The sequence below is a fragment of the Hyperolius riggenbachi genome, chromosome 7, assembly GCF_040937935.1.
Source record: "Hyperolius riggenbachi isolate aHypRig1 chromosome 7, aHypRig1.pri, whole genome shotgun sequence".
NCBI classification, from domain to species: domain Eukaryota; kingdom Metazoa; phylum Chordata; class Amphibia; order Anura; family Hyperoliidae; genus Hyperolius; species Hyperolius riggenbachi.
This window is the reverse complement of record NC_090652.1, coordinates 36,628,576-36,641,769: the sequence shown is the minus strand read 5'-3', so window position 1 is coordinate 36,641,769 and position 13,194 is coordinate 36,628,576. Positions and strand designations below refer to the sequence as shown.

Sequence of the window (13,194 nt, the reverse complement as noted above, 5' to 3'; positions counted from 1 at the left end):
AGGCACCGGGCGCCGTCCTCCATCCATACATATGGGCCACGTGGTTGCCAGAGTAACGAGGGCGCCTGTGTGACATCAGACACCTCCACACGTATGCCAGCAACCACGTGGGGCGTGTGTATGGACAAAGCACTGCGCCCGGAGCCAGCGGAGGATAAGCGGCAGCTACGGACCGGTGATGTATAGTTGGGGAACAGCGTCGATGTGGCGTCACAAGGCAGATTCCAGATCTATTTCAGCATGAAATTTGTTGGGAATCGGCCTACAGTGTATGGGCAGCCGACAGATCTCTCTAATCAGATTATTAGAGAGCAGTGTTCTCCCCAGAATCTTATTGATCTCTTGGTCAAATCTGCCCATCATCGCTAGATGTATGGCTGTAGAGACCTTGACATAATCAAACGGGAAGGGAAGGCTCAGTAGGATCCAGATCCTTCCATCTCCATAGGTTAGTATTCAGCTTTTTTTTTTTTTTTTTTTTTTTCTAGCTTCAGTTTTGCTTTAAAGAGACTCTGCAACTTCAAAAAGATCCCCTGGGGGGTACTCACCTCGGGTGGGGGAAGGGTCTCGCTGCAGCCCTCTGAACAGCCGGCGACAGGCCCGACTGTAATTTCAATATTTACCTTTGCTGGCTCCAGCGGGGGCGCTGTGGCTGCTTTCGACTCGGAAATAGACGGAAATACCCGATCTCCGTCGGGTCCGCTCTACTGCGCAGGCGCCGGAGACTTGCGCCTGCGCAGTACAGCGGACCCGACGGCGATCAAGTATTTCCGCCTACTTCGGAGCCGACAGCCGTCAGAGCGCCTGCGCAGGAGCCAGGAAGGTAAATATTACGTCACGGCTGTACGGAGGGCTGCCGTGAGACCCCTGAGGTACGGAGGACGGCGGGGGAAGCCTCATTAGGATCCTGAGGCTTCCCCCACCCGAGGTGAGTACCCCCCAGGGGACGTTTTGCCGTTACAGTTCCTCTTTAAAGAGACTCTGAAGTGAGAATAAATCTCGCTTCAGAGCTCATAGTTAGCATGAGCATGTGTGCCCCTGCTAAACCGCGGCTAAACGAGGGTCCCTGACCCCCCCCCCCCAATCCCCTCCGAGCAGCGGGTGATGTGTTGCAGATTGAGGCAGGACTAACCGCCGCAGCCCTGCCCCACGCGCGTCTGTCAGCGCGTATCTCCGCCTTTCCCCGCCACAGTCTTCCTTCACTGAGAGGGGCGGGGGAGAGGCGGCGATGCGCCGCTGATAGACGCGCTGTGAGGTAGGGCTGCAGCCGTTAGCCCAGCCGTTAGCCCTGCAATCCTCTCCCGCTGGCTCCATCAGCAATCCTCTTCTTCATCATCCTTTCCTCCTCTCCCGGCAGCGCGCTGTTCTTCAGTGGCAGGAGTAGACAGGGACATTGGATGCTTACCGCTATGCTGTGCACATGTGAGGGAGGTCATACATGATGTCATACGTGACCCCTGGCACACAATGTGCCGCTAGTGTACAGAGACGGCACGGATGCTGGCAGCGGTATGGAGGACCCGGCTGTTCAGCATAACGGTAGGCGGCCAGTGTCCCTGTCCACCGCTGCCACTGAAGAGCGTGCTGCCGTGAGCCAGCACAGAGGACGATGAAGAAGATCACTGACGGAGCCAGGGGGAGAAGATTGTGGCAGCAGGAACAGGTAAATTATAGCGGTAGCTTCTCTGCGCTCTCTGCATTCATTTTCTGTATCTTTAGAGCAGGGGTAGGGAACCTATGGCTCGGGAGCCAGATGGCTCACAGACAAATCAGTAGGGTTTGATTCACTAAGCTACACTGCTCAAGCAGTGCAGCTTAGGGCCTGAGCCCACTAATGCAGTTGTGCGCGGTTGTGTCCGCTTTTCAGCATCTGTAACATTGATGTGTTGCTGAAAAGCAGACACAACTGTGCACAATTACGTTAGTGGGTTCAGGCCCTTAGTGTGGCAGCGCAAGTAAAATTGTCAAAGTAGGCACACTACTGCTGTAGCATGCACTAATAACTTACAATCCCCCCAAAACTGAAGGCTACTACAATTGTCCCACTCCTGGCCCTGTCAGGTCCAGTAATGTAGGACGAGATCCCCACACTTTGATTGGCCCAATAGGCTGCCTGTCCCTTGACAGGCAGCCTAATGGGCTAAAGTGTGGGGATCTCGTCCAACAAAGTTAATCAACCCCCAAGTCAGCTAGATAATTGTACAAACTGTTAGTCGGTATTTCTCCTGTCTGGCTCTTGGGGAAATTGCAGATGTTGCTGAATACCAAGAGAAGCTGAAGACATGTCTGACACTTCTGTTGCCCGGAGGATCAACTGTATACACATCACCATGGAAACAGGGACATGAGCCCTACTGTCCCAGTTGAAAACATATTGTATGGCTCTCACGGAATTGCATTTTAAAATGTGTTGTTTATGGCTCTCTCAGCCAAAAAGGTTCCTTACCTCTCTGCTTTAGAGCATGACTTTTCTCCCAAAATTTTGGGGGGGAGAAAAAGTGCATCCTATAGTCTGAAAAATGTGGTAATGGTCCTTCAAGAAATTACTATTAGTGCAAATAAAATGTTTCACATAGAGAATTTAGACCTTCTTGGCATGTGAGAGGAAACTCTACACCCCATGTTGGTTGCAAATGTAATGATGAGTTGAACATATGTTAATTTTTTATTTTATTTTTAGCTATTCAGAAGACTGGGCAAAACTCCCAAGGTTTCTCGGCTACAACAGTCTCCAAACCAGGTGAGGAACCATTGGGTGGTTTAATGGCTAGACGCACGTTTACATTTTACTGTACATTTTATTAGCATTGATTTATTTTACACTGAGCTTTACTAGAATACACCAGACGCTTGGCTGCCATACTGACCAGTACTAGTTATTACTCCCGTTATTGCCTGATGAAGTGAGTTTGATCCTGCGAAATGCACTGCATTATGGAGTGTATACATTTATTTCATTGTTCATTAAATCAACCAATTCTGTGTCTACTTACTGAGGCGGTACAGAATTGGTTGGACGAACGACTCTGGAGGGGGACACGAGTGCTGCCCATAATAAGAGATAGAGAGAGAGGCGGGGGGGAGGAGAGAGAGGCAGAGAAAAAGCCGGCGGCTTCATCTGTTTCATTGCCGCCGGCGTAATTTCATTAAAATAACTAAGTTGCGATACGTTTGGCCGCTGCGCTGCGGTCAGAAGATACATGAATGTTACATGATTCATTCCATTCCTCACATTGGCCGCAGTGCAGCAGCCACTTTGCACATTGGCCGGCCAGAACCCGAAGTGACTATATATATATATATATATATATATATATATATATATATATATATATATATATATATATATATATATATATATATATATATATATATATATATATATATATAACATTTTTGAATGAAATATCTATTGAGTCATCCTAAACTTTGCTAGGCGTGGTCTGCACATGCTACGGCAAAATACCTAAATATAAAGGCTTATAGGAGGCAGCTTTAGCTTTTATACAAAACAAGTTATGGAATTCACAGCCAGCGATCATAGAACTATTGATTGTGTTTATCTAAAGAAAAATATACCCACTGAATGGGGTCGCTCAAACTCAGTCTTATCACGCGAACGACAGTCTGTATACACGCCTCATTTGGCGTGCGGACGACTGAACGACGGAACGTTCAAACGACTCGTTGTTCACAAAAATCAGACGTGTGTATGGGCCTTTACTCAGACTCCCCTTGTTTGGCAATTGTTTGTAAGACAAGGTGAATTAGATTAGCTATTGAGCACAACACAGCTAACAAGCTGTGTGTTTGTAGCTTGTGAAGTGGACTGCATGAATCATCACACTTTTACTATAAAATGTAATCAAATACCTATAATTTATACCTAAATTACACTACTATAATCATAATATTAAATCATACATCAACAAGTTCTTGTCTTGTGTACCTAAAGGAAGGAAAATATTGGGGTTTATTTTTATTTGATCATACATAGTTCAATTAATTGGGAAAAATGATATTCCGCCATCTTGAATAATCCTACTGTGTGTGTGTGTGTTCTGTGTGTGTGTTCTCTGTGTGTGTGTGTGTGTGTGTGTGTGTGTGTAGCAGTGGTGTGTGTGTGTGTGTGTGTGTAGCAGTGGTGTGTGTGTGTGTGTGTGTGTAGCAGTGGTGTGTGTGTGTGTGTTTGTGTGTGTAGCAGTGGTGTGTGTGTGTGTGTGTGTGTAGCAGTGGTGTGTGTGTGTAGCAGTGGTGTGTGTGTGTAGCAGTGGTGTGTGTGTGTGTGTGTGTGTGTGTGTGTAGCAGTGGTGTGTGTTCTGTCTGTGTGTGTGTGTGTGTGTGTGTGTGTGTGTGTGTGTGTGTGTAGCAGTGGTGTGTGTTCTGTGTGTGTGTGTGTGTGTGTTCTGTGTGTGTGTGTGTGTGTGTGTAGCAGTGGTGTGTGTTCTGTGTGTGTGTTCTGTGTGTGTGTGTGTGTGTGTAGCAGTGGTGTGTGTTCTGTCTGTGTGTGTGTTCTGTGTGTGTGTGTGTGTGTGTAGCAGTGGTGTGTGTTCTGTGTGTGTGTGTGTGTGTGTTCTGTGTGTGTTATGTGTGTGTGTGTGTGTGTGTGTGTAGCAGTGGTGTGTGTTCTGTGTGTGTGTTCTCTGTGTGTGTGTGTGTGTGTGTGTGTGTAGCAGTGGTGTGTGTTCTGTCTGTGTGTGTTCTGTCTGTGTGTGTTCTGTCTGTGTGTGTGTTCTGTGTGTGTGTGTGTGTGTGTGTAGCAGTGGTGTGTGTAGCAGTGGTGTGTGTTCTGTGTGTGTGTTCTGTGTGTGTGTGTGTGTGTGTGTGTGTGTGTGTGTGTGTGTGTGTGTAGCAGTGGTGTGTGTTCTGTCTGTGTGTGTGTGTGTGTGTGTGTGTAGCAGTGGTGTGTGTTCTGTGTGTGTGTGTGTGTTCTGTGTGTGTTCTGTGTGTGTGTGTGTGTGTGTAGCAGTGGTGTGTGTTCTGTGTGTGTGTTCTCTGTGTGTGTGTGTGTGTGTGTGTGTGTGTAGCAGTGGTGTGTGTTCTGTCTGTGTGTGTTCTGTCTGTGTGTGTTCTGTCTGTGTGTGTGTTCTGTGTGTGTGTGTGTAGCAGTGGTGTGTGTGTGTGTGTGTGTGTGTGTGTGTGTGTGTGTGTGTGTGTGTGTGTGTGTGTGTGTAGCAGTGGTGTGTGTGTAGCAGTGGTGTGTGTTCTGTGTGTGTGTGTGTAGCAGTGGTGTGTGTGTGTGTGTGTGTGTAGCAGTGGTGTGTGTGTGTAGCAGTGGTGTGTGTGTGTGTGTGTGTGTGTAGCAGTGGTGTGTGTTCTGTGTGTGTTCTGTGTGTGTGTGTGTGTGTGTAGCAGTGGTGTGTGTGTGTGTGTGTAGCAGTGGTGTGTGTGTGTGTGTGTAGCAGTGGTGTGTGTGTGTGTGTGTAGCATAGGCGTGTGTGTGTGTGTGTGTGTGTGTGTGTATAGCAGTGGCGTGTGTGTGTGTGTGTAGCAGTGGTGTGTGTGTGTGTGTGTGTGTGTAGCAGTGGTGTGTGTGTGTGTGTGTAGCAGTGGTGTGTGTGTGTGTGTGTGTAGCAGTGGTGTGTGTGTGTGTGTGTGTGTGTAGCAGTGGTGTGTGTGTGTGTGTGTGTGTGTGTAGCAGTGGTGTGTGTGTGTGTGTGTGTGTGTGTAGCAGTGGTGTGTGTGTGTGTGTGTGTGTTCTGTGTGTGTGTGTTCTGTGGTATTGAAAAATTCAAATGAGCTGAGATTTAACTGGGGCTTCTATCAGCCCCCTGCAGTTGGTAATGTCCCGCGCCGTCCTCCTCCAATGCGCTGTATGACAGCCTTCATATTCTTCTCATGATAGTTGTCCTTTAAAGGGAATCTGAAGTAAGAGAGGTATACGGAGGCTGCCATATTTATTTCCTTCTAAACAATACCGGTTGTCTGGCAGCCCTGCTGATCTATTTGGCTGCAGAAGTGTGTGAATCACACCAGAAACAAGCATGCAGCTAATCTTGTCAGATCCGACAATAATGTCAGAAACATCTGATCTGCTGCATGCTTGTTCATGGGCTATAGCTAGAAGTATTAGAGGCAGAGGATCAGGGGGACGGCCAGGCAAGTGGTATTGCTTACGAAGGAAATAAATGGCAGCCTCCATGTTCCTCTCACTTCAGGTTCACTTTAAAGTGTACCAGAGATGGGATAATTGGGTGTATATATACTGTACTTACTTGGGGCTTCCTCCAGCCCCATGAGGTGCTTGCTGTCCTCTCCAACCGCTCCGTTCAGCATAGGGCAGTGGTGGTTAGCCTTGGCACTCCAGCTGTGGTAGTGGTCCGAAAAGGATAGGAGGCGCCTTTGTAGTATATTCACAAGTACCCTTATATAAGGAGATTTCACTTTGTTGAAGAATTGGGTAGTTTTATTAGCATAGGCACTTCAGATAGCATAAGCACTTCAGACAACGCGTTTCGCAGCTCAAACCGCTTCCTCAGGTCAAATAAAGGTGCTGCGGACAGGACGAGCTGAGGTTGTGCGCCAAAGACTGCTGTGGTGGAACTACAAGTCCCATGAGGCCTTGCAATACTCTGACAGCTCGAAACATAACTCGGGGAGATAGAGGCATGATGGGATTTGTAGTTTTGTCACAGCTGGAGTGCCAAGGTTAACCATCACTGGCATAGGGTATCCAGCACTGGCTCCCATGAAAGTTCTCTTGCACCCTGTTCTCATGGAAATAGCTGGACCAGTTGGGGTCTGAGCCACTGCGCACGTGCGCCCCCCCCCCCCCCCCCCCCTGCACAGTTGAGCGGCCCAATTGGACTCCGCTATTTCCATCACATGGGAAAGCCTCCAGTGCTGGCAGGCCACCGTTATTGAACAGTTAGCGGATGCCAGCGTTGGAACACGAAGGCCCAGGAGGACGGGGAAGCATCATTAGGATCCAGAGGCTTCCCCCTCCTGAGGTAAGTATCATCAGCTACCTGTACTGCGGTAGGGACACTGTCACAATATTTCTGCCGTCCTTTATGACCTCACACACTGCATCCAAGACCACAATCTATGTACCAGCCGAGATGCAGGTCACACAGGAGGAACGGGGATGTGCATATACATAGAATTGCGGCCACCACATGTATTGTACAGGAATACAACCCAAACTTCATTATACAAACCATTCTGAAAGGCCAAGTTACACAAAGAAGCCTTTATTCTGTGCAAAACGCAATCTATTTTTTATCATTTTATTTTACAGGTGTGCAGAAAAGCGGGCAGGCGTTCCAAGGTCTCCCGGCCGCAGTTCCCAGCTCAGGTAAGCAGTCATGGGGTGGTTTAAAGGCAAGATGCGCTTACAAGTGTATATACAGTCAGTGGCGTAGCTAAGGAGCTGTGGGCCACCGGTGCGAATTTGACATGGGGCCCCCCAAGCACTCTATACATCACAATTGAGACGGCGCACCAAAACCTGCCAAGGACAACAGTGTAAGAAGGGGACGGGGAACAGCTTGTAAACCACTTCAGGACCACAGGCTTTACCCCCCACCTTCCCCTAAAGACCACACCATTTTTTGTAACATAGGCCACTGCAGCTTTAAGGCCTAGCTGCAGGACCGCACAACACTGCACACTTGTGATTTCCCCCCCCCCCCCCCCCTCTTCTCCCAAGCTCTCTGTTGGTGGGGTCTGATCGCTCCCCCAATGTTTAATTTTTTTGTCAATATTTGTTTCTTTTTATAATACATTTTCTATTTTTGTTTCTTTTTTTATTAGTCCCTCCCTCACTCTACCAGTCAGCCAATCCTAGTGATCGGCTGTGATAGGCTTCAGCCTATCACAGCAGATCGCTCCTGTGTCCCCCAGGGATACAGCAGTGTCACACGGCTGTCCCCAGTACTTCGCTGCTGTCGATCGCAGCGCTGTGCATGCTAATTAGATGGCGGTTTCGCAGTCTTAACAGTCTCCGAGCGGCGATCAGCACGTAGCCTACGCATGATCTCCTGCAAATGCAAGCCCCAGGACTTTACACCGATCAGCGTTAAGCGTTCCTGGGGCTGCTGCCGCGGCCACGCCCAAGCAGTTAATGATTATCTTTCAAAGCATTTATAGAAGTGATGATTACAAGCACAGGACCAATAAAGAACCAATACTGTGGTTGAGGGAGGGCCCGATGCTGTCGCAACCACTGCAACCCGTATTGCTACACCATTGTATACAGTATGTTATTGCACATGTATTTAGCACCCATATATACTGTCCACAGCACTTTATCAGTTACAATGAAGAATTCGAGTGACTTATTGGGTATGAGTCACAAAGCGTTTTTACCTGATTGCCTGTTTTTCACCTTATCTTTGTTACTTTTTTGAGCTCCATAAGAGCAAAAATATAATTAAGGCAAGAAAAGCAATACTGAAATGGAGTTAATCAGGAGCAACTTACTGTGAGTGATTATTTTGCTTGTAAATGTGCTGAAGGGGTATTTTTATCAAGTAGGTGATAAATAAGTCGTTTATAAGAAGTTTTGTGAATAGAGCCCTTTGTCCCTCTGCAAGATTCTCATCTAAAGTCCCTAAGGTCTGGTTCAAACTAGCGCAAAAAAATGGTCCAATCCCGGATCAGAAGGGAATGGATGCAGATGGATCCAATGTTCACCTATGGATCCGATCCGCACAATCCGCTAAACGGAGCGCAAGTTTCCTGCTGCAGCAATTTTTCCGGACCACTGAGACCAACGGAACGGAAATGGAAGCTGAAGCGCTGCATTGGGGGCTTTGAGGAAAATTAACGTTTTTTTTATCACACTAGTGAAGAAACAGACCATTCTATCCAGCAAAATTCACTTTGCTGATAGGCGTCGGGGGGGGTCGGATACAGGGGAACGGAAGAGGAGTGAAAACGGACCCACTTGACCAGTAATCAGATCTGTTTTCACATATCTATTTGCCACTCAATGCAAGTGTGAACCAAGCCATAGTCATAGTGTAATGTCAAGTAGTGTTTGTGTTCATCTGAATACTGCCGAACGCCGCAGATCAGCACCAAACGAGCAGATGGGGTCAGAGGGAGGTCACTACTTCACTGTTAATGGGATTCTAAGGTCTTGTTCACACTAGGGATGTTGCTGTTTTCTTTTCATAGTGCTGTGCGCTTGCATTGGTACACATTTTTCCATCGTTTATGTACCAAGTACACACGCACACGCTTTGTTACTGTCTGTTTGAGAAACGTAGTGTTGCAGGCATTTCTGTGCGTTGTGCTGTGAAGCGCACAGCAATGCAAGTGAATGGGTGCAATTTTGTAGCGCATAGAAGCACATAGCAATGCGGTTTGGAGCTGCTGGGTTTTTTTTTTACCCCTAATTAAAAACAAAATTCAAATGAAAACAAATCTTTGACAACTGCTTCATCAAATAAGCAAAACATGCTGAACGCGGTTAATCATGTGTAAAACGCATAGGTTCGCTTAAAAAGTGCACTGAAACGCGTTAAAAAAACGCATGCGTTGATGCGAGTTTCATATCATGTGCTTAAATATGTTTGAGTCAACCAATGTGAACAAGGACTAATGCTTCCTCCTTCTGGCTTTGGAAGGAGGAAGTATGGAGTTGCGTGGAGTCGTCATGAGTTTCCTTCCTGTAAACCTTGTTGCATTGTGGGAAATAACACCCATTTCCAGCTGCCACCCAACCAGTATCTCCCTCTGTGCATATGTATATCTTTGAAAGAAAAAAAAACACAATTTTGTAGCCTATCGCATTGTTAGAGGGTTCAGTTATAGATGATGGCAGTTGGTGCTGTCTAGTGTTTTTCATGTCTGCCACTAGTAAAGATGACGTGCAGGCTCATTGTGGAGCAGACAACATGAACAAATTACATGCTGAATATCAATCATTTCTTGATCTCTTCTTTTTTTTTTTTTTTAATTCCCACTTGGCAATATATTGAGTTATTTTTCCCTCTGCTACTATATTTCAATAAAGTTCCTCTTTCAACTGATAGATTTGGCCCACTACAGGCCTGCTTTAATGTGACATGGAAGCGGAAAAAAAACGTATGATCTAATGGATTGTATGTGTAGTAGGGATAATGAATAGAACATTAGTAGCAAAGAAAAGAATATCATATTTTTATTTTTCAGTTATATAGTTTTTTGTGTGTTTTTTTTTAATAACATTGCATCATTGTCTAATATTTGTAGTTTACAATTTAAACTATGTATTTTTTCAAATGTAACTTTTTATTGGTACTTGTCAGAAGACCATTACAACATATGCGTTATAGTGTACCGGTATAATTTCCTTAACCTGAAACATTCGATGAAAAATACAAATAAAGTAGAACATTACATATAGTATTCACTATATAACATTGTTAGTTAAATAGCTAAACCTTTACACATAGCTTTAACTTTCACCACCAAGGGTTTTTCCCCCTAAAAAAAAAACAGAACAATTTTCACCTGTCAGCGCTCCTCCCATTCATTCGCCTGTAACTTTATTATTACTTATCACAACAAAACAATCTATATCTTGTTGTTTTCTTTGAGGGGTACTTTTTGCTATGAATTTTTTTTTCTATAAGTGTTTTAACAGGAAGAATACGGAAAAAAATAGTTATTTCTCAGTTTTCGGGCATTATAGATTTAAAATAATACATGCTAATTAAAATGTAATGTAAAATATGTAATTAAAACCCACACATTTTATTTGCCCATTTGTCCCGTTATTGAAACGTTTAAAAAATTTCCCTAATACAGTGTATGGCACCAATATTTTTTTTTTTATAATCCTTTTTTTTTTTTTCCCCAAAAATTGTTTCCCATACAAAATTATTACAAAAACACCTAATTCCATAATCGCCCATTACGTTACACTATATATATAATTCTACAATGATTAAAAAGGAATCGGCTTGCTTGGTCCCCTCACTTTTTTATACCTGGGGTGTAAATTCGCCCTGATGCATCTATTTCTCACGTCTCAGAGGAGATCCAAGCGTTATTTCATCCTATGGCACCAATATTTTATTTGGAAATGTGCATTTTTTTCAGTTATGCGTCCATTACAAGCCCATAATTTATGAAGTAACTAGCTGATGATCTGGCGTTGCCCGGGTATGTATTTGGCTGGTGCTGACTGCCCACTTTTTCTAACACACAAACACTCAATGACCAAGTTTGTAAGCATTGGGGTCTTTGGCATCAATAATTTGTATATTCCCATAGAAATTAAACAAATCAGATTAGCTATGTGGGGCTATGCCCCTCTCTAGCATTTGAACCCCAGTCACCCAATGACCAACTGTAGCAGGTTTGAGGCATCTGCTATTAACAGTGTAAAAATGGCAGCAATTTAAATATTCCCCTTGAAAATCAACCGATGAATTTTGATTGGCTATTATAGGGTCCACCCACTTCCCTGAATATTATTCTCAGTCACCCAGTGACCATCTGTGCAAAGTTTGAGAACCCTGCCATTAACAGTTAAGAAGGGCTGCAGTTTACATTTTCCCAAGAAATCTGTTTTTCACTCCACCCAGTTTTGTAACCTTGACACACAGTCACTCAATGGCCAAGTTTGTGAGCTTTCGGGTTCCTGGCACCAGAATTATGTGAATGGAAGCAGTTTATCCAGCAAAGAAATCTGATTGGCTGTTTGAGGCTCCACCCCTTTAGTGAATTTGAACCCCATTCACTTAAAGGAAAGGTTCAGGGAAACCTGTAAAAAAATAAAAATCCCTATCCACTTACCTGGGGCTTCCTCCAGCCCGTGGCAGGCAGGAGGTGCCCTCGCCGCCGCTCCAGAGGCTTCCGGTCGTCTTCGGTGGCCGACCCGACCTGGCCAGGCCGGCTGCCAGGTCGGGCTCTTCTGCGTCCCACGCGGGCGCGCTGACGTCATCGGACGTCCTCCGGGCTGTACTGCGCATACGCAGAACTACTGCGCCTGCGCAGTACAGCCCGGAGGATGTCCGATGACGTCAGCGCGCCTGCGTGGGACGCAGAAGAGCCCGTCCTTGGAGCGCAGAAGAGCCCGGCCTGGCCAGGTCGGGTCGGCCACCGAAGACGACCGGAAGCCTCTGGAGCGGCGGCGAGGGCACCTCCTGCCTGCCACGGGCTGGAGGAAGCCCCAGGGAGGTGGATAGGGATTTTTATTTTTTTACAGGTTTCCCTGAACCTTCCCTTTAATGAGCTACTGTAGCAGGTTTGAGGCCTCTGCCATTAACAGTGTAAGAATGGCAGCAGTTTCAATATTCTCTTTGAAAATCAATAGGTGAATTTTGATTGGCTGTTGTAGGCTCCACCGTCTTTTCTGGATATTAATCCCGATCACCCAGTGACCAACTGTGTCAAATTGACAACCATGCCATTAACCGTGTAAGAATGGCTGCAGTTTATATTTTCCGATGTAAAAAGTTGTTTTGGCTCTGCCCACTTTTTCTAACCTTGACATGCAGTCACTCAATGACTAAGTTTATGAGCTTTGGGGTCCTTGGCATCTATAAGTTGCATTTTCCCTTTGAATTTAAACAAATCTGATTGGCTGTTTGTGGCCTGCCCCCTTTTCAGAATGTACCCCAGTTTCCCAGTGACTGACTTACCAGATTTGAGGCCTCTGCCATTAAGAGTGTAAGAATGGCAGCAATGTAAATATTCCCCTTGAAAATCAATAGGTTAATTTTGCTTGGCTATGGTAGGCTCCACCCACTTTCCTGAATAATGATTCTAGTCATCCAGTGACCAAATGTGTCAAGTTTGAGAAACCTGCCAATCAAAGAATGGCTGAAATCAATCTAACAAATCTGATTGGTGGTCTGTGGCTCCACCCCCTTTAGTGAATTTGGACCCCAGTCACCTAATGACTGACTGTGTCAGGTTTGAGGCCTCTGTCATTAACAGTGTAAGAATAGTAGCAATGTAAATATTCTCCTTGAAAATCAATAGGTGAATTTTGATTGGTTGTTGTAAGCTCCACCCATACTTCTGAATATCAATCCAGTCACCCAGTGACCAACTGTACCAGGTTTGAGGCATCTGCTATTAACAGTGTAAGAATGGCAGCAATTTAAAAGCAATTTAGTGAATTTGAACCCTAGTCACTCAATGACTGACTGTAGTAGATTTGAGGCCTCTGCCATTAACAGTGTAAAGGTGCGTACACACATGCGACTATAGTCGTTTGTAACGATCGTTCCCCGATCTTTACCAACGACG

The 13,194-nt window shown here is 45.6% G+C and overlaps 1 protein-coding gene across 7 annotated transcripts in view; it reads left to right on the top strand.

Annotated features, from left to right (window-relative positions):
- The window catches only part of LOC137524253 (nuclear factor 7, brain-like), a 157,831-nt gene that overhangs the window by 46,648 nt on the left and 97,989 nt on the right, over positions 1-13,194 (top strand). For all 7 annotated transcript variants that reach the window (XM_068243901.1, XM_068243904.1, XM_068243902.1 and 4 more), the window contains exons 14-15: positions 2,681-2,740; positions 7,241-7,297. In XM_068243901.1, coding sequence (XP_068100002.1) covers positions 2,681-2,740; positions 7,241-7,297 — 117 coding nt within the window. The remainder of the gene's footprint in view (positions 1-2,680; positions 2,741-7,240; positions 7,298-13,194) is intronic.